The 21,779-nt window shown below is 60.1% G+C and overlaps 10 protein-coding genes across 10 annotated transcripts; 4 read left to right on the forward strand and 6 right to left on the reverse strand.

Moving 5' to 3' along the window:
• Positions 1-495: 495 nt before the first annotated feature.
• SPRG_02172 (hypothetical protein) lies at positions 496-2,496 on the forward strand. The gene is made up of 7 exons (XM_012340723.1): positions 496-725; positions 776-819; positions 887-1,038; positions 1,086-1,167; positions 1,220-1,776; positions 1,824-2,075; positions 2,135-2,496. The coding sequence occupies exons 1-7, from the start codon at positions 558-560 to the stop codon at positions 2,302-2,304; spliced, it is 1,425 nt and encodes a 474-aa protein (XP_012196113.1). The 5' UTR covers positions 496-557; the 3' UTR covers positions 2,305-2,496.
• SPRG_02173 (hypothetical protein) lies at positions 2,451-4,567 on the reverse strand. The gene is made up of 7 exons (XM_012340724.1): positions 4,291-4,567; positions 4,161-4,241; positions 3,738-4,116; positions 3,488-3,688; positions 2,936-3,439; positions 2,708-2,884; positions 2,451-2,658 (listed from the first exon to the last, which is right to left on the reverse strand). Exons 1-7 carry the CDS (start codon positions 4,560-4,562, stop codon positions 2,485-2,487), a joined length of 1,788 nt encoding a protein of 595 aa, XP_012196114.1. The 5' UTR covers positions 4,563-4,567; the 3' UTR covers positions 2,451-2,484.
• A 621-nt stretch (positions 4,568-5,188) lies between these two features.
• On the forward strand, positions 5,189-6,954 carry SPRG_02174 (hypothetical protein). The gene has a single exon (XM_012340725.1). It carries the CDS (start codon positions 5,249-5,251, stop codon positions 6,917-6,919), a length of 1,671 nt encoding a protein of 556 aa, XP_012196115.1. The 5' UTR covers positions 5,189-5,248; the 3' UTR covers positions 6,920-6,954.
• Positions 6,955-7,029: 75 nt separating this feature from the next.
• On the forward strand, positions 7,030-9,155 carry SPRG_02175 (hypothetical protein; the record flags this gene model as incomplete). Its single annotated transcript, XM_012340726.1, has 2 exons — positions 7,030-7,287; positions 7,380-9,155. 2 exons carry the CDS (start codon positions 7,030-7,032, stop codon positions 9,153-9,155), a joined length of 2,034 nt encoding a protein of 677 aa, XP_012196116.1.
• A 750-nt stretch (positions 9,156-9,905) lies between these two features.
• On the forward strand, positions 9,906-10,773 carry SPRG_02176 (hypothetical protein; the record flags this gene model as incomplete). Its single annotated transcript, XM_012340727.1, has 4 exons — positions 9,906-10,037; positions 10,086-10,221; positions 10,272-10,420; positions 10,489-10,773. 4 exons carry the CDS (start codon positions 9,906-9,908, stop codon positions 10,771-10,773), a joined length of 702 nt encoding a protein of 233 aa, XP_012196117.1.
• A 57-nt stretch (positions 10,774-10,830) lies between these two features.
• SPRG_02177 (hypothetical protein) lies at positions 10,831-13,462 on the reverse strand. Its single transcript, XM_012340728.1, has 3 exons — positions 13,350-13,462; positions 11,155-13,215; positions 10,831-11,105 (listed from the first exon to the last, which is right to left on the reverse strand). The coding sequence occupies exons 2-3, from the start codon at positions 13,197-13,199 to the stop codon at positions 10,913-10,915; spliced, it is 2,238 nt and encodes a 745-aa protein (XP_012196118.1). The 5' UTR covers positions 13,200-13,215; positions 13,350-13,462; the 3' UTR covers positions 10,831-10,912.
• Positions 13,463-14,550: 1,088 nt separating this feature from the next.
• SPRG_02178 (TKL protein kinase) lies at positions 14,551-16,367 on the reverse strand (the record flags this gene model as incomplete). Its single annotated transcript, XM_012340729.1, has 4 exons — positions 14,551-16,042; positions 16,098-16,160; positions 16,209-16,274; positions 16,330-16,367. The coding sequence occupies 4 exons, from the start codon at positions 16,365-16,367 to the stop codon at positions 14,551-14,553; spliced, it is 1,659 nt and encodes a 552-aa protein (XP_012196119.1).
• A 310-nt stretch (positions 16,368-16,677) lies between these two features.
• SPRG_02179 (hypothetical protein) lies at positions 16,678-17,260 on the reverse strand (the record flags this gene model as incomplete). Its single annotated transcript, XM_012340730.1, has 4 exons — positions 16,678-16,747; positions 16,782-16,862; positions 16,908-16,991; positions 17,037-17,260. 4 exons carry the CDS (start codon positions 17,258-17,260, stop codon positions 16,678-16,680), a joined length of 459 nt encoding a protein of 152 aa, XP_012196120.1.
• Positions 17,261-17,866: 606 nt separating this feature from the next.
• On the reverse strand, positions 17,867-19,384 carry SPRG_02180 (TKL protein kinase; the record flags this gene model as incomplete). The annotated part of the gene is made up of 2 exons (XM_012340731.1): positions 17,867-19,300; positions 19,340-19,384. The coding sequence occupies 2 exons, from the start codon at positions 19,382-19,384 to the stop codon at positions 17,867-17,869; spliced, it is 1,479 nt and encodes a 492-aa protein (XP_012196121.1).
• Positions 19,385-19,933: 549 nt separating this feature from the next.
• SPRG_02181 (hypothetical protein) lies at positions 19,934-20,561 on the reverse strand (the record flags this gene model as incomplete). Its single annotated transcript, XM_012340732.1, has 3 exons — positions 19,934-20,003; positions 20,051-20,134; positions 20,185-20,561. 3 exons carry the CDS (start codon positions 20,559-20,561, stop codon positions 19,934-19,936), a joined length of 531 nt encoding a protein of 176 aa, XP_012196122.1.
• Between the last annotated feature and the right edge of the window lie 1,218 nt (positions 20,562-21,779).

Here is a 21,779-nt window from a genome sequence, read left to right on the forward strand (position 1 = left end):
AACCGCCATCAACTGCCACCAGTAGCTCGCGCACGTGCATGAATGATAGGTATTAGACATGAGTTGGTTCGCACCTTGATCGCCTGGCAAAGGGTGCTGCCCTTTTTCAGCGCCTTGTGAGATTGACGTTAGCTAGGGGTTTGGTGCTAGCTGGACCTCCATGTAGTGCGACAACCACGCAATCAAACCAAGCCGCAGGAAGACGGTGTCGGCTCGCATCCTTGCCCTTGTCTTCGGTGCGCGTTGGCCAGAAGACATGGTGGCCATCAGCGTGGCCATGTACGACCGGCAGTAGCATTGCCGTGGGTGCTTGATCCAAGGCTGCCCGTCTGACCTTGGCGGTCGAGGCAAGAGACGTGGCTGATTAAGTAGCTGCCGAGCGTTAGAGAGAGCAGCAGTATGCAGGTGAAGGCATCGCAGCGACAGGCGGACCTCGGACAAAGCACTCGCGAAAGATCGGGTCGATTATCCGGCACCCGCATCATCCGGATATCATCTTGCCGGCGGGCTTGCGGTGCGTGCCATCCTCCATTTGTTTTCGCGAGGCTTCATCCAGCATGCGCTTCCTCCACCTCCAGCGCCATCTCCTCAAGCACAAGGCCGCGCCGTTCACGGCCATCCAAGCTTCGCGGTCCTTCTGCGCGCGGCCCGACGCCGGCCCGACGCTCACGCAGTACGTCCACACCAAGGAAGCGACGACCGAGCCCATCCTCAAGCCTGACCTCGTACGCCAGATACGAGTCGCGTACGCAGCTGACGCCTTGGCGCAACATAGGCATCGTTCAAACGCCAGCTGAGCCTCGACGAGCCCATGCATGGGTAAGCAGCACTGCGAGAGGCAGTCGCTATCACGTCATGTGCATCGTTATGACGTGTCGGCTGGTAGTTTGCCCGTTCTCAAGCCCGCGAGCCAGCTCAAGGCGCCGCAGACAGAAACGACGGTGCTGCCCAACGGTCTCCGCGTCATCTCGCAGGAGACGTACGGCCAGGCCACGACGATCGGGCTCTTTGTCGACGCGGGAAGCCGCCACGAAACCAGTACACCCTGACCTGTTCATGCAGGAATGACTGTAGCACTTTGTTAGACGACACGACGGGCATCACGCACATGATGGAGCACCTCGGGTTCAAGAGCTCGACGACCCGCTCCCACGCGGATCTCGTCCGGTACGCCAGCCTCGTCGTCGCCTGTCGCCACGCTCATGCTACCACGCGATAGCGAGTTTGAAACCATTGGTGCGCAAACCACCGCGTCGAGCGGCCGCGAGCAGATCATCTACACGATCGACGTGCTTCGCGACAACGTGGACCGTGCGCTGGAGCTCCTTGCCGACTCGATCCTGCACCCGGCGCTTCTTCCCGACGAAATCGAGCTCACCAAGTACATTATGAAGATTCAGTCGGAAGATTTGGCCGAGAACCCGCAAACGCTGCTCCTCGAGCGCATCCACTCGGCTGCGTACGGCGCCCACGCCACGCTTGGGCGGCCGCTGCAGTGCCCCGAAGACAAGGTCGACGCACTCACCGTCGAGACCGTCCGCGCGTATCTCCGCAAGTTCTTTGTCGCGCCGCGCATGGTGCTCGCAGGCTCGGGCATTGAGCACAGCGTGCTGGTTCAGAAGGCGGCGTCGCTCTTTGGGTCGGTCCCGCCCGCGACCGAGGCCGTCAACGTCGACAGCAGCGTCTACACGGGCGGCCTCGTCACGATCGAGAAGGACGATATGCCTTTCTCGTATGCGGCGCTCGCCTTCCCGACCGGCGGCTGGCACGACAAGGGTACGCGGATCTATCTGCGTCGGACCCACATCTGATGCACGCGCTAGATCTGGTGCCCGTGTGCGTCTTGCACACGCTCTTGGGTGGCGGCGACTCGTTCTCGGCCGGCGGCCCGGGCAAAGGCATGTACTCTCGTCTCTACACGCACGTGCTCAACCGGTACTACTGGGTCGAGTCGGCGCTCGCGTTCTCGTCGCTGCACTCGGACAGCGGCCTCCTCGGTATCTACGGCGCGTGCATGCCCGAGCACACGAGCCAGCTCGTGGGCCTCCTCGTCAACCAAATGTTGGCCGTCGCCAGTACGCTCGTGGCTTTTGGATTTGCGTGTACTATTGAGCATCTCTTTGTGATGGCGTAGTGAACGGCGTCGACGAGACGGAGCTGAGCCGAGCAAAGAACCAGCTCAAGTCCTCCGTGTTGATGAACCTCGAGTCGCGCATGATTCTGTACGAAGACATTGGCCGGCAACTGCTCACGTACGGCATCCGCGAGAGCCCGACGTCATTTGCGGCAAGATCGACGCGGTGACGAAGGAGGACCTCCAGCGCGTCGTGTTTGCGGCCATGCAGCAAAAGCCGAGCCTCGTCTACTGCGGCAAGATCAACGAGTTTCCCGAGTACGACCAGGTCGCGCACGCGATCGACCAAGTGTTCAAGGCGTACAAGTAATGCAGCGTCGTCAATAATACGGAATAAAGGCGTAGATAGATTAGAGAACGATCGCTCCGTGGTCCAGAAACGCTTGGCGGATGAGCCGGAAGCCTTGGATGAGCCGCTGGCATTGCTCGGGCGTCTCGGTTTCCATGTCGATGGTGCGACACGGCTTGGCGCAGATGAGCGAGAAACAACGGTTCGCCGGTGTCACCGAGGTTCGGTGGAAGACCTAGCATACATCAAGACACAGTCCAGTAGTCCATGCGCTGTCGCCGTACATGCGTCTGCTTCCCGGGCAAGACGTCAACGACGAGCTTGAGCTCGATCGTGGTTTGCTTGCGCGGGTGCTGGAACGCGCCTTCTTTCTTTGCATCGTCGACGCTCATCCAGCTCAGCCAGTGCCCCGCGACGTCAGCATATAAAAAGCGAGGGTGCGCAGCCCCCATGCGGCCATGCTATTGAGTTCCTTGGTGATGACGACATATATCGCTTTGGGACTGGATTACCTTGTGCACGAGGATCCCCGTTGTTGAAAGTTGCGTCATGAAGCGCCGAAGGATGAGCAGCTTGGCTTGGTCGCGGGCCGCGCGCGCCGCCTCGATGGCCGATGCACCTGCGATCGTGTCGCTCAGCGACGCTTCAATTTGCCTCTCGGCCTCGAGCTGCGCCTCCAGTTCGTGAATCCGGTTGGTCAGCGTCAGCTTTTCGTCCTGCCACGCAGCGTTAGGCTCGGGCGACGCGTCCGTCTGGATCTCGTGCGACTCGGTGGCCAACAGCGGTAGCGACATGGTCGTCTCCTGCACTTGCTTGGCCACAGCGTGGGCTTGTCGCTGGTGCTCGAGATCTAGGATGACGCTCTTGACGTGGTCGGCGTGTGCTTGGAGCTTGGCCTCGAGGTCGCGCTTGTGTTGTTCGTGGTCCTTGCGCTGTTGCCGCACCGATGCGAGCATGTCCAGATGTTGCTGCTTGACACTTGCGCACGTTGCCAAGGCCGCATTGTCTTGCTCGGTCTAGACGGCAACTGCATCAGTTGTGCGATCGTTCAAGTACCAACCCACCGCTAAGAGCTTATCGAGCTCCGTCGTCGCGTCATCTTCGTCGTGGATCTCTCGCCGAAGCGCCTCCATCGCGCGGAGGTCTTCAAGACGTGCCGCCTCGAGCGCTGCGAGCTTCATATCGGACGCTCGCTTGGCTTGCTGTGCGGCCTCAAGGCGCGCGTGCAGCTCATCGGCTCGCGTGGCCATGCTAGCATGCTCCACCTACAAGCACAAGGTGCAGGGTGCGAGACCCTTTACATGACGGAAGTACGCGCAGCTCTTGCAGTTTGCTTGTAGCGTGGTCGCGCTCGTGCTGAAGCTCCAGGAGCCGCGAGGCGTGTTTGGCTTCGTACGCCGCCCGCTCTTGCGCAATGCGGTCATGCAGCTCCGTCGTCGTCGCGTCCATCTCGCTGTTGGTCGCGAGAAGCGAATCGTTCCACTTCTTAAAGAGCTCGAGCTGACGGAGCGCCTCGTCCCGTTGCCGAGAGCTCTCGTCGAGCTGCGTGCGGAGATCGATGATTTCGTCGTGAAGCTTGCGCTCGCGCACGTCGCTATCGTCTGATAGCGCGGGCTGCTCGTTGTTCGCGGCGACATCGGCCGACTTGGGGTCGGCAAACGTGAGCAAGACCGGACGCTTGGCCGTCTTGACCCTGCACAATAAGAAATGAGTTGCCTCCAATCAAGAACTATGTACTTGGCGACGACGACGTCGAAACTTGTATCGCGCACGTCGAGGTCATTGATGCCGCGAATGACGAGGCCGGGCATGATGACGCTACGTAATGGCCCCTGAGGCCTCCAAGGAATCACCGAGTAGGTCGTACCGCTTGAGATTGCAGCTCAAGTAGCAGTGCTCGTTGTGGTCGAACGCGTGGTTCGCGTGCACCTTGGCGTTGATGACGTGCTGGACGACGCACGTGTACGTCCCATACGGCGTCGCGACGTCGGTGGCCACGAAGCCGAGGCCGACGGGCTTGCGCCCATTGAAGAGGACGCTAAACTCCTTTTCCCAGACGGCGCTCGGAAGGCCCGTCGGAGGCTTGGCAAAGACGTCTTGGTTCCCGGCCGCCGGGCGACCTGCCATACATTTGAGCATCCTTGTCAACTGCAATATCGCTCGCAACGGTATCTAAAAATAGATTTCCACACTACTTCCGTGGATACCTGGTGAGGGTCATCACATGCACGATCGTCACAAACCACACAATGCATCGAGGCGATCCTTGGCAGCTTCCTTCGCAGTACCGAGTGCCAGGTCGTCGTAGGGCTTGGCCTCGTGGCCGCTTCCTCCACTCTGATGGAAGCGCACACTGCTACCTTGCCAACGATGCGGCCAGGCTACTGCAGTCCTCACAATGTCGTGTAATTCAGTGTTCAGTGGCATCATTGATGACGATAATGTAGCTGCCAGCGTGGACGAGGGATTGCCTGATTATGCAAGGCGAATGAAGAGGATCTCTTCCTACAGTTAGCCTCACCCGATGAATCCGACAGTCTGCAATCACCCGCCGCTACATGTCGCCTATATATTCATGATATTCATGGGTATTAGCTCTATTGGCACTGCCAGTACCTTGGTGCGAAGCGAGTGGAGCAACTACACATCCAGGCGAATACGACTTGGCGCATCATCAACAGTGCGAGCGAGATCTTTCTTTTAATAGTGTTGCTACACTATATTCGGCATTAGTATAAACAAGCACCGCTATACAGGCTGCAAGATTGCGATCTCGCAGCGGGCGACTTCGTTCTCATTTTCGATTTGCCTTGCCGACCCTCATCATGTCGTCGGTCCTCCTCCGCGCCCGGCGCCTTGCGCCTCTACTCGCCATTGCGTCAGCGACGTCGGCCGCTGTCGCCTGGAACCAGCAGGCGCCGGTGCATATCGCCAAGGACCCGACCAAGCGCCACATCGTCGTCCTCGGCTCAGGCTGGGGCGCTGTCGCCTTCTTGCGCAAGCTCAAGCCCGACGACCACACACGCGTGACGGTCGTCTCGCCGCGTGGCGTGTTTCTCTACACGCCGCTACTGCCCGCCGCCTCCACGGGCACGGTCGAGGCGCGGTCGATCGTGGAGCCGATCCAAACCTTCTTGCCCGAGCACGCTCGCTTCGTCGAGGCGGCCGCGACGTCAATTGATCCCAAGACGAACCGCGTCACGTGCGTCTCGGAGCTGGATCCGAGCTCGCCGTTCACGCTCGAGTACGACCAGCTCGTCGTTGCTGTCGGGTCTGTCGCCAACACCTTTGGCACGCCCGGTGTCGCCGAGCACGCGCACTTTCTCAAGACGTACGACGACGTTGTGGGCTTGCGGAAGCTCGTGCACGCACGCTGGGAGCAAGCGTCGCTACCGACAACATCGCCCGAAGAGCAGCAGCGCCTCTTATCGTTTACGATCTGCGGCGGCGGCCCGACCGGCGTCGAGCTCGCGGCCGAGATCCACGACCTCTTTCAGCGGGACCTCAAGAAGCACTACCCGCACCTCGCGTCGCTCGCGACCGTCCGCGTCATCGACTGCGCGAGCCAGATCCTCTCGATGTTTGATCGCAAGATTGCCTCGTACGCGACGTCGGCCTTTGCCAAGCACGGCATCGAGACGCGGCTCAAGTGCCGCGTCACCCGAGTGTACGCCGACAGCGTCGATGTCCTCGACACGGCGACCGGCAAGACGACGCGGCTGCCGTCGGGCACAACAATGTGGTGCTCGGGCATCGGGCTGCACCCGTTCGCTGCGTCGATTGCGGCCCACTTCCCGCAGCAGCAGACCAACAAGCGCGCCGTCGTTGTGGACCCGTACTTCCGCGTCCAAGGCAGCACCAACCTCTTCTGCCTCGGCGACGCGGCGGCCGTCACGTATGAAAAGTCGGTCGCCCACGCCAAGGAGCTCTTCGACCACTTCGACTCCAAGCACGAAGGCAGTCTCTCGTTTGAAGACATGGCGGCGCTCTTCGAGCACGCATCCAAGACGTACCCGCAGTTCCGCGAGCACGTGCATTTGATCCAAGAAAGCCGCGGGACCTCGAAGCTCTCTCGTCCGTTTGTCCACGGCGCGCTGCACGCGATCTTTGAAGCGGCGGACGCCGACCACAACAACCGCCTCGACAAGGACGAATTCGTGGCGCTCTTGGCGGCCATGGACGCGCATCTGCGGTCGCTGCCAGCCACGGCCCAAGTCGCGCAGCAGCAAGGCGAGTACCTCGCGCAGCTCTTCAACAAGAAGCTCGAAGAGAACCCGACGAGCGCGGCGCCGTTCGAGTGGACGAACCTCGGGTCGATGGCGTTCATCGGCGAGAACGAAGCCGTCGCGTCCATGCCGGGCGCCGGCGTCGTCCAAGGCTTTGCCATGGGCTTGCTCTGGCGCGGGTTTGAAACCATGAAGCAACAGAGTTACCGCAGTCTCATGGCCGTCGCCTCGGACCAGATCCGCACCGCGATCTTTGGCCGCGGGCTCTAAATGGGAAATCTAGCGTTGTCCATTCTTAAAGTTCATGTGGCTTTGTGTTGACAGATTGATACTCTCAGCCGATCATGATTAGTTGCTGCTTCCTATTTATACAATCAACGATGCCGCGGTCGCGGAGCAGTGTCCGACGCGAGAGCGGGATCCTCCGCGCGGGACCACGAGGCCTTCCCAGCAGCCATTTCTCAGGCGTCGGCTGGCACATGAACGACCGTGTCTCGTCCGTCATCGAGTTCATGACGCACCCGACTACACTTCGTCGGCTATCCACGTCCTTGCAGCAGCAGATTTCGGACCTCAAGACGCGGCTCTACAAGGCGCTCATGCGCTTTCCCGTGCTTCTGTTCATTTCGACCGTCCACGTGCTCACGCGTTCCACCTTGCGCTGCTTGGGACGCTCTTCCTCCTGGCGCCGACCGCCGACACGGTCTTTCTCTTGCCGTGGTACCTACAGTCGGTCTCCCCCGGCTTCTACTTTGCGTTCGCCGTCCTCCATGCTGCTGCGATCGTCCATTACAAGTCGCCGGTCATACGCACCTTTGTGTCGCTCCGAGACTCAGTCAGCAAGCGCGTTTCGCCGTTCGGCGCCAACGACCCGAAGACCAAGCGCCGCCACGCCGCGCTCGTCAGTGAGGCATTTGTACTCGGTAGCCATTTGTGCAATTTGGTGTCGTTCTCGTACCAAGGCAAGCGCATGGCGGATCGCACGACCGACCCGACGCTCTCGTTCGTCTTTGGCATTGGCGTTGCCACCTACGCGCTCGGCTCGCCGTGGCTGCTCTTTCAAACCAACAGCTTTTTGCGACGCACGTCGTTGCTCGCGTTCAGCTGCGCGTTTGGCTTTCTGCTCTCGACGGTGCTCTCGACACTCCTGTTTCTCTCGAGCATGCTCGCCTTCTTCCTCGACACAGCGTCTTCGGACGGCATCAACTATTACGAGTGGCAGACCAAAATGATCCTCTTCAATCGGTACGTGGTCGTCTCGTCGTTTGGCGACCTCGTCGTGAAGCTCCTACCGCATGCAACGAGCTACATGACGCTCGAGCTCCTCGCCCACTCGCTGGACCATGCCATTCACATTCCCGCGGCCAAGCTGCGCCCGATCCAGGCCAAGTGGGTACCTCCCCAGCGCTTGAACGGACGTCGCACGTTTGGCTTCACGTTTATTGTCAAGCGATACCCTAAGCTGTGGGACTTTGACTTTTCCAAACGCTACGCGCTCAAGAGCTACCTCGTTGTCTGTATGCTCTGGGGCCTCACGATTGCGGTCGTCGCCGTCACGTCCACGTGGTGCCGCGCGCCATGTCCGCCCGAGTGCAAGCTCCAGGTCACGTCGTGGTTCTCGTCGTCTTGCGATTGCGTCTTTTATCGTCTCAACTGCGCGCAGCAGCAGCTTCTTGGCCGCACGATTGCCAGCGCGATCCCGCCGTCGATCGGCGCATCGCTCTTCTTCCTCAACGTTGTGCGCTGTGCCCTGCCCGACGGTCCTACCCCCGAGCTCTTTGCGCGCTTCCCAAACCTCTTTGGACTCGCAATCGAGTTTTCCAACCTCTCCGAGTGGGCAATACCACCCACGGCGATACCGCAGACGCTCATGCAGCTCGAGCTCCGGCATTCGTCTCTGGCAAGCGTGCCGACGGTGCTGCGCGACTTGGCACCGCTACCGAACCTTCTGCACCTCGCACTCGTGGGCTCGCAGATTGCGCATGTGCCACAGAGTGTCTGGGCGACGTGGGCCAAGCAGCTCGTGAGATTGTCTCTCTCGGAAGCCCGCTTGACGAACGTCAGCATGTTTGGCACCGCGACGTCGGCGATCCCGTGGCCACGCTTGGTGCACCTCGACCTCTCGTTCAATGCCATCGACGAGATCCCAATGAGCGCGCTCATCAACTGCTCGTCGCTCGAGATACTGTCTTTAGACCACAACCGCGTCACTGCGCTGCCAAAGCGCCTCGTGCTCGGTCGGCCCGACCTCGCGATTCAGCTCCGCTACAACCCGCTCGTCTGGGAGACACCAGGCACGGGCGTTCCCGCCAACGTCCAGCTGCGCGGCTCCACATATTGCAACTTGACCAATAACCCGACGAATTGTGCGCAAGGTAGTTCGTGTGGCTGCATCGACTGGATCGATCTCTGCGACCCAACCTGCTTTACAGAGGCCTGCAACTTTGACAGCGGTGAGTGCGCGAGCTATGGCTTCAACCATTCGAATCCGTTGATATGGCCATAATGCATGGAATGAGAACGGGATGCTTCGTGTTGCAAGCGTCATGAATGACCCAACAACAGCTGCGTGCTCGTGCGAGCCAGCCAACACGGAGGAAGGGAAAACGCACCAGCCACGTTAGAGAGGTCCCGTTGCTTCGACGGTGGACGCTCTGCAGGAGACGGGTGTAGATTCAATGTTGCTGTAGCAACCAGACAAAGCTACTACGTGGTAGCATCCTCGTCATCATGAACCACGTTGCTGCACGCGTGGTGATCCGCGTTGGTCGAGTATCCGTATCCGGTTAAAGATCCAGCGTGCTGGACTATATTAAAAGAAAGTCTCGAATATTCGCAAGCTACACTTTATAAATGTATGGTGAATTAGATGGTCGGAATACAAATAGGTCGCTTGTAACCGCGAGAGACACTGGTGCACTGTATAGGAAACGGCCGCATGGATGTGGGAAAAAGACGCGCGAAGATCGACGTGCAATAAAACAGCTGGTATACATTCGACAAGAAGAGAGCCAGAAGAGATGCATTAAAATGCGGGCCAATACAATGCCACCGAATCTTCCATTTCGTGCCGGATACCACAGTCCAATTTCCACCTTCTTCAATATGCCATCTTCTTCCGTTGCCGACCTCAGCAGCATCTTGACCTGCTCGATCGCAGTCCTCGGCGCCATGTACCCGCAAGGTGGATGACCTCTTCATGGGATCGAGGTAGACGCAAGGAGCTCATCGCCTGCTTCCTGTAGATACCCATCTCATGGAGCTTGGCAGCATCGTCGGCGTCCCCGCGGTGGCCGAACCCGAGAAGCCGTCGACCCCCATCAAGTTCATGGGCACACGACTGCGCTGCATGGAGCTCGAAGAGAAGCTAGCTATGCTGATAGCCAAGGTACAGATCCCCATGGAGGGCAACGCTGATTGCGGGCACGATGCGTAGCTCACGTCGGTCGCCTACCCGTTTAAAGACGACGTATACGACGCCATGTCGTCGCTGCGCCAGCATGACCAAATGCTATGCGAGCTCGAGGAGTACATTTCTGCCGATCTGCCTGCGAAGGAAGAGTTCCTCTACGGTACGACATGCTTGGATTGCTGGCTCCAGCGACCCATGACTGCCCCGCAGGCAACTGCGCCACCATGCGCGCGACGATCCGAGAGACAATGCAGTACCTACAAGTGCAGCTCCAGACCACATTCGATGCCAAAGCCCAAGCCGACTACCTGATGCGGCCCCTCCGTCGCAAGGTCCATCACGCGCGGAAGCTACTCACGGTCCTTCGGAAAAGGCAAGCATCGCCCTCCGCCACCACCACGCGCTGACGACGCCCATGTGCATGTAGGTGTTTTTGCACAACGACGCGACGGACGTGGACGCCCAGCTGCATACGATCGAAGCGCTGCTTCTCGAGGCGGAAGAGACCGATCTGCAGTTTGATTGCCATGCATTCCACTACGGCCGCGACCTCTTAATAGAAGAAAAGGACCGCATCATAGCCGAGTGGAAGCTCGTGCGGCGTGACATTCGCCAAGTGCGGCGCGCGACCAAAGAGGGTCCGGCGTCGTCGTCGTCGCCGTCGAGCAGCAGCAGTCGGCTCGAGTACCGCGCCGTGTCCCCCTGTCACTAATCGATCTGTGTGTGTGCGTCGTCGTGCTTTGTAGCGTCCGTAGGGAAGAGACAAGACTGTCGTTTGCACGCAATACATTGTTTTTGTCTTTTTGTCGCTGGACAACCTTGCACTAATTTTACACCAACCCGCGGCTCCTTTAAATCGTTTGACATTGGTACTTCCAAATGCACGCAAAACAGTCGCCCGAGCCCGTCGCGAAGAAGGGCGACGCCGGCGACGACGCCACACTGATGACCGAGTTGCGGTACCCGCTGAGCGTCAGCACCGACCGTGCCGTCCGCGGGTCCCAAAAGATGACCGACCGATCCTTGGAGCCCGACATGATCCATCTATACGCAAGACACATAAGATCTTTGCTATCATCGGAGACACACGTACCGTCCATCGGGGGTGTAGGCGACCGAGAGGACAAAGTCCTTGTGGCCTTGGAAGAGCATGCGCGGCCGCGTCGTCGTGCGGCCCGACGCCGACACGTCCCAGAGCATAATGTTCTTGTCGAGCGAGCCAGAGATGACGTTCTTGCCGTCCGGCGAGAACGCCAGCGAGTAGACCGAGTCGCAGTGGCCCTCCAAGCGGTCCATGAGCTGCGACGTCTCCGTGTTCCAAATGCGCACGACCTTGTCGAGCGACGCCGCCGCCAAAAGACGCCCGTCCGGCGAGAGCGCAACGTTCGTGACGCCGTCGGCAGGGCCGCCCGTCTCCGTGCCAAACACGTGGCGGCACTCGCCCGAGCGCGCGTCCCAGAGACGCACCTTGCGATCGCCTGAGCCCGAGACGATGAGGTTGTTGACGTAGTCGAGCGAGTAGATTTCGGCTTCATGGCCGACGAGCGGCGGGCCTTCTTCGTTGGACGCAATGTCCCAGATGCGGATCGTGTTCTGGGGCATGCCGGCCACGAGCTTCGTGCCATCCGGCGAGAAGCACACCGAGCGCACGTAAGCGTCCTCGTTCTCGTTGGGCTGCGCGCCGTTGGCGTTGGTGATGGCCGGGCGCTGGACCCAGAACGTGCGCGCACCCGTCGCGACGTCAAAGACTTGCGCCGTCTTGTGGCAACCCGACGCCATCTTCGTGCCGTCCGCCGAGAAGCGGACGCAGCAGACGACGCTCTGGTGGTCGAGTGTGTGATGCATCTCGACGGTCGGGCGCTCCGTCTCCGGAAAATGCGTGCTCGAGCCCTTGTTCGAGTACGTGATCGACCACTTGACCTTGCTCTGCTTGGAGCTCGACGAGCCGTTGTTCGAAAAGCCGGCATTGTTGCCGTTGGACGGCGTCGAGTTGCCACCGCCCGGCGCCGACGACGACGGCGGCGGCGTCACCGAGCCCGTCGACTCGTTCGTTTCGTTGTTCAAGTGGTGCATCTTGGGGTTGCCCGGCGACGACTGCATCGGCGCCGGCGCAGGTACCGACGACTTGCTCGGGCCGTTGCCACTCGACGACTTGCCATCCGGCGCGCTCGACTTGATCTTCTTCATGACGGGCGACGAGTTGGCCGACGAGCCACCGACAGCGGCCGACGCCGGCGGGGGGCCAGGGATCCGGTGACGGTCGTCGTTCTTCATCACATCACGGTCGTCGCCACGGCGGTCGAGAACGTCGCGGCGGTCCGAGTCGCGCGAGCTAGGGATGCCCGGCATGGCGCTACGGCGGCCGGCCGTCGGCGTGTGAAGGTTGTTCTCGAGCGGCGCCAGCGACGACGACTGCATCGTGGGAGGAGGGCCTTGGTGCGACGGGCGCTCGCGGCCACGCTGGTCACGCTCGTCGAGGCCGGCCGGGCGACCCATCGAGGGGGCGGGGGCGACGCGGACGGGACTACCACTGCGCTGGGAGCGCGCGGGAACCATCGGCTGGCCGGGGTTCATGGGCGGCATAACTTGCGGGGGCGGGGCCTGCTCGTCCGAGCGATTCCGCTTACCAGCGGTCATGCCCATCTTGACGCCGCCCTCCATTTGACGGCGCATGCGGATGACGTCCTCCTCGTACTGCTGGCGCAGGCGGCGGTGGTTGTTCTCGAGCGCCTTGAGGGTCTGTTGAATCTGGTCCATCTCGGCGACCTGCGACTGAATCTTGCGCTCGAGCTCCATGTTCTCAATCTTGCTAATGTTGAGCTGCTGCAAGACGCTTTCAAACTCGTTCTTGGCGCTCTCGAGCATGTCGACAATGCGTGACGCGTTGCCGCTGACTAGCGACGCTTGGTTCTGCGGCACGTTGACGACGCCCACGTTGGCGTTGCCGGGCGCGCCGGCCATTTGCATCGGGGGAATGTTGACGCTAGGGCCGCGGAGGTCGCGCATCTCGCGCATGTCGCGGATCGGGTTGACGTTGCCGACCGAGGGCACGTTGGGCACGCCGCCGCCGACGGGGCCGCCACCGTTCGGGTTCACTCGGCGGGGCACCGAGCCTGGTTGTCCACTTCCGGGGTACATGTTATAGATAGGTCTTCTACGCACACATGCACAAGGATGAGATCTCGCCGCCCATCGCCCGTGGTTGCCGCCGAAGCGCTCCGAAGCCGGCGCCACCCAGCGGGCGGGCGCTCGGCGCCGAGGCTCGTTGGCGTCGCATGTATCATCTACCTCTGTCGTTCGTGCTTGGTGCTTCCGGCTTCGATTCGGACGCCTGCTCGGTGATGCTGGGGGAACCGTCAGTGGTCGGTCGCCCAAATTTGTGGTTAACAAAGAAATTCGAGTAATGAAGGAGGGACTTGTCCTCATCTTCGCTTTAAGCTACCTTTCAGTATACTATACTCAACGGGAGTCACAAGGTATACGCGCGACCCCGCCGATTTTAAAGCCCCCGCTTCAAGAATTGCCAACTGACAGTTTCAGTTTCTCTGTACGAGCCGACATCTTGGAATCTGTATGGACTGCATTTGAAATTTGAATTTTATCGCGTGGGTCTATTTAAATCCTGTCTTTTAAATAGCTCGGTATTTGTATCGAGGTGGAATAAAAAGTGGCTGGTGCGAGAACAAGACGACCGCGCCAGATGGCGACGACGCTGGCGTGGGTATTTAAATACGATGCAAAAGAGGCGGGCCGCGTATTTAAATACGACGTGTTTAAAAAAGTGACTGGTGGAGAATTCCAGGCTTTTGGGTACCTTGTTGCGGGATCGCTTGTGCGACGTTCAACTTGGTGCGGAGGGATGTAATGCCGCGGGCAGCGACTATACAAGTCACTTCGCTGGAACCTGCGCACTGGCCCTTTATCCGGACGCGCGCAGTCTCCCAGCGCCGCATCCGGCAGTTGAATGCGACAAACGCACCCGGCGCCAACACGACGGTGGCGTCATGACGCTGCGGATAGAATCACCGTCATTAGCCCACTAGCCTGCCACACCCATGGGACCGACATGCAACCCTTTGCGTGGCCAGCAAGCAATAAGAACTTGGTAGCATCGCGCTCGAGCGACACGTGGCCATGCAGGGACGATCGAGGTATCTTCATCGACTGCCTGGCGTAGCATCGCCGCAGGAGTGACGATCCAGCACCGATCAGGGCGTCCACGAGAGACTTGAACCTGCGCACCAATCAACGGCCACCGCGCACGACTGCATCCGTTCGCCGTTGCGTGTGTTTAGCCAACACCGTGTCTATACAACGACGGGGCACATATTTCACCGTGATGCGCGCCCTCGTTCGAATATGGGCGGCTACTATGATGGGGCACGGCCCAAGTGATATCATATTGGCCCCTCGTGCGCACTCAATATGTGAATATCAATATGTAATATTTGGCGGGACGCAGTGGACTGCAGTCCAATAAATACGCGCTTCATGCAGCCGTCGAGGGCTGGAGGCGCTGGAACCACGCGCGGAGCTCAGCCGCGCTCGGCCGGTCCTCGGGGTAGTAGGCCAAGCAGCGCCGAGCAATGTCCAAGATGGCAGGCGGGCACGTGTGCGAGAAGGACGGGCGCAGCTGCCCTGTCGTGACGAGCACGGCGACGCGGGACTTGGCCATCGTCAGCGAGACCTGCGAGTCGGGCGAGCACATGTGCACGTTCGAGTAGGGCACGATGCAGAGGTCGACCTCGGACATGGCGACGCCGAACGAGTAGATGTCGGCCTTTTCGCTGTACCGAACGCCTTTGAGCACCTCGGGTGCGATCCAGGGCACCGTGCCAACCTCGGCCGTCATGACGAGGTCGCTGTCGCCGTAGCTCCGGCTCGCGCCAAAGTCGGCGACCTTGGCGACCCAGTTGGCATCGAGGAGCACGTTCTTGGTCTTGACGTCGCGATGGACGATGGTCGGGCGGAGGCAGTGGAGGTAGGCGAGCGCGTCGGCCATATCGGCGAGGATCGACACCTTGGAGACAGGGCAGCACGGATCGTACTCGGTAAAGGTCGAGAGCTCGGTCACGTCGCTCACCGTGAGGCGCGGGAGGGCCTTCTCGTCGCTTGGCGTTGGCAAGGCCGCGGTACTCGCGACGTTCCATGGCAGCACGATCTCGTGCTTGCTGCGCTCGAGGAGGCTCCAGACGTCGCCGTTGGGCATGTACTCGGTGAGCGACGAGATGTTGTACAGCGTCGTCCACGTGATCCCGACAAAGGTCACGATCTTGGGGTGGCAGAGGCGCGCGCCGAGGTCGATCTCGACCATAAAGTCCTCGATGCGCCCGACGTCGTCGGCGAACTGCGGCAGCACGCGCTTCATGGCCACGCGCAAAGGCGGCATGCGCGTCGACGGGTAGATGGTCGCGAGGTACACGATGCCAAAGCCGCCGCGCGCAATGACGCGGTCGCGCACGATCGTGTTGGGCGGCACGAAGCACGCCTGGAACCGTGCTTGGAACCGAATGTCGTTGGCGACGAGGCCGTACCCGACCGTTGGCCGGCTCTCGAGCATGAGCACGCTCGACGGCTGGTCCTCGCAGAACCACACTTGCTTGCTTCGCTTCGCCAGGTGATACCGCCGCCGGTAGCAGCAGCAGCCCGCGAGCGCGAGCGCCAAGAGAACGCTCACGACCGCGAGCGCGATCCACGCCACGGGCAGCAAGCTGGCGCTGCTCGTTATACCCACATCAGCGTCGGTGGGTGGTTGCAGCGCGCCGGCCACCATGATGACGTCGGACGCAGCGCTCTCCACGAGGCAGATGGGGACGCCATGTAGCACGCGCGCTGGCGCCTCGCCGCCCCGGCATGTGACGTTGCGCAGCCGTGTGTCATTGCGAGTGCGAGGCGCGCAGCTGACGTTCAGAAGAGATATGAGAGGCTGGAGCTGGCTCGCGTTCGCGTACAAAACCACAAGCGGGTTGCCACCGAGGCATCTAGGCGCGCAATATGAGTCAAGACGTCTCCGTTTGCTAGCGACGATGGCCATACAGCGCTGTAAGGGACGGCGGAAAGGCAGCGACCATGTCGCGGAGCTGGTTGCCAGCAAGCGATCTAGACGCACGTGGTATCAAGAGAAATGGCTAGAGATGGCAAGCGTACAAGCGTCGCAGCAGTGGCGGCCACACGATATGACTCACATTGACGAGGTTGTTGAACGAGAGGTCCCTAGAACAGACCGTAAATGTTGTGTCGATGCTTGCGCCCAAGGAGTAGAACGTACAGATCTTCGAGTTGCCGAGGTAGCACGACCGCGTCCATGCTCGCGATGCGGTTGCCCGAGACGTTCCTAACAACAGCAAGTGTCGGCTCGAGACCTTATCCAGCGACCAGCGTACAGCGTCTGTAAGGTCTCGGGAAATGCAATGTCGTCCAGAGAGAAGAGATGGTTCTGTGCGAGCAACCTGCCACATCACCTTCTTCGTGAGCGACAAAATGATGTAGTAAACGCTTCGTACAGAGTTTGGAGCGAGGGTGGTAGCTTGGTCGCGTCCAGCGAGGTGAGGCGGTTGCCGCTGACATCTCTAGCGACGAAATATATGAGCTCGATGCACCCCGCGATGCGGTAAACCTACAAGTGCACGAGGTTCGAGTTCATCGAGACGTCGCCGAGCGTCGCAATCGCATTCTTGTGCACGTCCCTACGCATGGACGAAGATAAGAACCCGTCGCGACCGATTCGTGTCCTGCCAGTGCGTCGTGCCGGCCGGCAGGTGGACACGCTCGAGGCTTGTGAGCGCATTGTTTGGGAACGCTCTACTTGACTCGTGAAAGAGTGCATGACGACGTAAGAGGCGGTACAAGCGCTGGGCGAGGACGGCGCGGCCAGCCGTGTCGACGCGCAAGTCGTGCGGCAGTCGCTCGAGTCCAACGCTGTCGAGGATACTAGCAAACGAGCGTCAAGCAGCGCCTTCAATCAGCGCGTCGTACATGCTGGATGCGTTTGCAGGCAAGGCCTCAATGTCTGTGAACGGCAGGCTGCAATTGACGACGACGTCCCACTCCGCGCTTCTCGGGACGGCGACGAGCGTCCCGTTCGGGTACTGCACGCAGGCGCCGTCGGGGCACGCCGTGCGCAGCGTCGGTCTCTCAACAGCGCTGATAGCGGCCACGACGGCGGCAGCGCCGACGAGCACGACACGGAGCGTGACCATCGCCACGTCTAATCCGAAAGTGGCCGAATTTTGGGCAACGCAAAGAGCCGGCCGCCGATCTGAGCGGACGGCAACGAGAAGCCAACGTCGCCTTTCACACCCGGACGCAACACTCAGATTGGCGCACACTCTATGCGATGGCACTCGCCTCGCGCAGTAGGACGAAGCGCCTTGCGCGACCAAGCATGGATGTGGGATCTTCGTTCGGTTCCGGCGCCTCGACTTGGCCTTTGTCCCGAAGTTCGAAGTTCGAAGCAGCCATGACAGCCCGCCACGTCACCCGCACGGTGACGTTCGGAAGTCGCAATTTGACGCGGTCGTCCCACACGACCAAGCGGCGATGACCGTGTAACGTCGTCCTATTATTGGCTTGACAGTATGATGCAGCTCGCGTCGTCTTAGGCTCACGGAGCCGGAGCCTCGCGGCCGTGCAACAGCAGGCGCAACGTACGGACCAGCAGACGTCCCAGCGAAGCTATCACTTGTAAACGTTCGAAAGCTACTCGGATTACATGATACTACTATTGCATTACATTGGCAAGACTTTGATATTTGAACAACAACTACACATGACTATCGCCTGCGCGCATTGGCACCTCTTAGATCTCAGAGCGAGAGGCGCTGGAGCCACGCTGCGAGCTGCGCCGCGCTCGGCCTGTCGTCCGGGTCGTACGAGAGGCACTGGCGAGCAATATCGAGCACGACGGACGGACACGACGGAGAGAACGACGGCTGGAGCGTCCCTTTTACAACCCGCATCGCGATGTTGGCCGACGCCAGCGCGACCGAGGTGCCGTCGGCGCTCGGGCAGCAGTCGTGGACGTTAGAGTACGGCACTTTGACCGTGTCGACCTCGGAGACGAGGACGCCGAACGAGTAAATGTCGGCTTTTTCGCTGTAGCGCGTGCCCTTGAGCACCTCGGGTGCGATCCACGGCACGGTGCCAATCTCGGCCGTCATTGTGTGGTCGGCGCACTCGCGGCTCGTGCCAAAGTCGCCGAGCTTGGCGACATACGCGTCGTTCAAGAGGACGTTCTTCGCCTTCAAATCGCGGTGCACGACCATAGGCGAGAGCGCGTGGAGATACACCAGTGCGGCGACGACGTCTCGCAGAATCGACGCTTTCGAGACACCGGGGCCGTGCCACGTCAGGCCATGACTCCGCCGGAGAAACTGCCAGAGGTCGCCGTGGGACATGAGCTCGTAGATGGCCGATAAATTGTACACGCTCGTCCACGTCATGCCGACGAACGCAACAATGTTGGGGTGCTCGAGACTCGCGCTGAGGCGGATCTCGGCCATAAAGTCCTCGACGACGTTGATGTCGTCTGCGCGCGTCGGCAGAATGCGCTTCATCGCGACCATGCGCGACCCGTGGATCGACGCCCGGTACACGATGCCGCAGCCGCCACGCGCGAGCACTGCGTGGCGCTCGACGTCCGACGCCGGCACGCGCCGCGACCGCAGTGCCGGGTCGAAGCGCACGTCGTTTCGGATCGCAAGTGGCGTCTCGAGCGGCAGGTGCGTCTCGTGACTCGTCGACGATTGCCACTTGGTTGCCCGGTGGCGGTAAAATGTGGTCGTCATAAGAAGCGTGAGAAGGAGGAGCATGCCGCCGGCCGCGACGCCAACGACGTGGAGGTAGCCCTCGGACGGTGCGCTCGAGCTGCCCGTGGACGCCTCGTCGTCTGGCAGCATGCAGATGGGGAAGACGTCAAAGAGCAGGCGCGTGTGCGTGTGGTCAACACACGTCGTGTTGGTTGCGGTCGTGCTCAGGACAATGTCGCACGGTCCTTGGAAGTTCCACTTGCCCGACGCACCGCGATGCCGATCGTACGTGAGGGACGACTTGTTGGGGTTGCGGAGCCGTGCGAGGAGCTCAAACTGCGAACGGTTGGCGTAAAAAGCCGTAATGTTGTTGCCCGCCAGACACCTATTATAGTCGCGGTGCGTGAAGCCGCAAAGCTCGCGTCGTACGTACAATGACGTGAGGGACGACGGAAAGTTGGCGCGAACTTCGGTGATGCGGTTGTGTGCAACCTGCCTACGTAGGCGAAGATTATGCGTTGGTGCGTCGACCTGGGAGGTAGTACAATTGATCGAGCGTCGACGGGAAGACAACATTGTCCAACGATGTGATGGCATTGAACGAGAGGCCCCTATCGGTCGTTGAGATGAGTGCCGCGGTCCACACGAATCCATGCACGGACAAGTCGAGGAGGTTGGTCGGCCACGACACATTGGCCAGAGACGTGAGCTGATTCCCTTGGAGATCCCTAGTTTATGAAGTCGACGCTAAGATCTTAGTGTAAAGTGGGAGCGGTGACGGCATACAACGTCTGCAGCGCCGACGGGAAGCGAACGTTGAGGAGGCTCGTAATGTTGTTGTACATTGGAAAACTACGCAACATGCGGTGAGCTCTCATGACGCGGCGCGAGGCGACCAACAAGTGTAGGAGCGACGACGGAAATATAGCATCGACGAGGGATTGGAGACGGTTGAACCCGACCAGTCTAGCCAAAAACGGCGTCAACCACATCCACGAATGACCCGACCACGTACAGAAACGTGATGTGCCGACTACGGCTCAAATCGCCCAGGTGAGCAATCTTGTTGTTGGACAGCTCCCTAATAAGGTCACCTGAGCATGGCAACGATGCAGAATCTGGGGCCTACAAGACGTCGATCGTGTCGGGAAAGCGGACGCCGCTGATCGTCGTGATGGCGTTATTGACCATTTGACTGGACAATGATCAATGCGAAATGCTGGTAGAAGTCGATCGACGTACACGCGGTTGGCAATGACGGGACGGCCGCGATCGTCGGTCGAGAGGTCGTCGTGAAGCGCGTTGATCCCCAAGTTGTCCAAAATGCTAAGAGCACAGAAAATTAGAACGCCGCGCAGCTTGGCTACGCGACCCACATGGTCGACGCATGCGACGGCAAGTGCTCCACATAATCGACCGTGAGGTTGTTTCGGATCGCGTACAAGTAGCCAAACTTGAGCGACCCACGTGCGTCGACGGCCGAGACGTCGGCGCCGCGCGCGACGCGGCCATCTGGAAACCAGACGCACGACGGAAACTCGATGGTCCAATTGGTTGCGGCGACGCCGTCGAACGTGATGGTGTCGTCGTCACTGGTCGAGGTAAAGTTGACGCCGCGACAGTCGGTCGTGAGCGTCACCTGCGTCACGTGGCGCGGGGGCCGCGACGGCAACAGCGTGCCCCACGAGATGGACTCGTTCACGGCCGCGAGCGCGCCGAGCGGGCACCAAAGCAACAGGATTCGCTTCCACATTGCACAGAAATGTAAAGTGAGGCGACGCAACGTCGACGCAATGTGGGGCCGTAATGAGCCAGACGAAATCGAACGTCGCGCAACCCGAGGCGCCAAAACCCATCGACCAATCGAAGCGCGCGATGGACACACATATGGTCATCACGGGGTCTTCAGCGTTGCGATCCACCCAAGCAATTCGCACCACACACTAATAGTTCACCCACTCGGCGCAAGACATTCGGTTCTCCTTGTAGCTTGCGGATCGTCGCGTGGGTTGGCACACTGCGCATGAACAACCGCGCTGGCTCTTTCCCTTCCGGCCGCACGTTTCAAACGTCATGGCCACCGTTGGCTGCACGCCGCATGGGCCTAAGACGCCAGGTCCTGCCAGTCCTACGACTTGGTAGCCCTTTCTGACACGCACTGGAGCGACGAATTGCAGAATTGGTGTCTTGCAATCGAGTGCGCTCAATTGTGTACAACCCCATGTGCTTAATTATTTGAATGCGCACAGTCATTCCAAGGGCGGTGCTTCGCGTGGTCATCGCGCATACAGATGCCATGCGTACGCCATGCAAGGTTGCCCGACGTCCACGACGAAACACAAACTAGTCCACAACTAATACAACATGAGCATTGTGTTGGCACGACAGACTATGGACTGATTTGGCAGCTGCTACGGCCTTGATTTTTTCGTGTTCTTAGAGATGCGTGATGATTTATGCCATTTGCATTCGCATCGCAACCGTACGTTGTGGGACGTACTAGGTGCTCGCAGACGAGCGTCCTGAACCAGAGCTACTTGGAGGAACATGCGCGCGTGGAGATGCATCCGCATTGCTTCATGGTTTTGCAGCAGCGAAAAGCGTAGCACGAAGACGGGTGTCGCCCGTCTCATCCTGTCGGTCATCATGACGTGGCGCACCCTGTGCTATTTATCACTTTTTACACGTGATTTCCCTCTTATTTTCACGGTGGTTTTCTGCCGTGCCAAGTACGGTGTGCAAGTGCCAGTGGCGGAACCCGGGTACGGTACGCGTTCGAATTGGCGCCGTGTGAGCGTCGTCGCTGTATGTCCCTCGCCGAACGCGACGCGATTGTGGGACGCTGATTATACACACCGCCTTTGCACCGACCACTGGGAGCTACTACCAGTACTTGTTGGCGCTTGGGTGGTCGGAGGCACTCACATTGCCTTTTGCGATGACCGACGTAGCCGTCGTCGCCTTTCCAGCT

This window comes from Saprolegnia parasitica (assembly GCF_000151545.1).
Source record: "Saprolegnia parasitica CBS 223.65 unplaced genomic scaffold supercont2.5, whole genome shotgun sequence".
NCBI lineage: Eukaryota > Oomycota > Saprolegniomycetes > Saprolegniales > Saprolegniaceae > Saprolegnia > Saprolegnia parasitica.

Bases quoted from the DNA above. Each gene is read 5' to 3' on its own strand.
- SPRG_02173 (XM_012340724.1), bottom strand. From the start codon at position 4,562: ATGCTCAAATGTATGGCAGGTCGCCCGGCGGCCGGGAACCAAGACGTC. The intron at 3,689-3,737 runs GTACTTCCGTCA...TTGTGCTTGTAG, and splicing joins GCAAACTGCAAGAGCTGCGC to GTGGAGCATGCTAGCATGGC. The intron at 3,440-3,487 runs GTGGGTTGGTAC...GTTGCCGTCTAG, and splicing joins AGCTCGATAAGCTCTTAGCG to ACCGAGCAAGACAATGCGGC.
- SPRG_02174 (XM_012340725.1), top strand. From the start codon at position 5,249: ATGTCGTCGGTCCTCCTCCGCGCCCGGCGCCTTGCGCCTCTACTCGCC.
- SPRG_02177 (XM_012340728.1), bottom strand. From the start codon at position 13,199: ATGTACCCCGGAAGTGGACAACCAGGCTCGGTGCCCCGCCGAGTGAAC. The intron at 11,106-11,154 runs GTACGTGTGTCT...TCTTGCGTATAG, and splicing joins GCCTACACCCCCGATGGACG to ATGGATCATGTCGGGCTCCA.
- SPRG_02172 (XM_012340723.1), top strand. From the start codon at position 558: ATGCGCTTCCTCCACCTCCAGCGCCATCTCCTCAAGCACAAGGCCGCG. The intron at 1,168-1,219 runs GTACGCCAGCCT...ACCACGCGATAG, and splicing joins TCCCACGCGGATCTCGTCCG to CGAGTTTGAAACCATTGGTG. The intron at 2,076-2,134 runs GTACGCTCGTGG...GTGATGGCGTAG, and splicing joins CCAAATGTTGGCCGTCGCCA to TGAACGGCGTCGACGAGACG.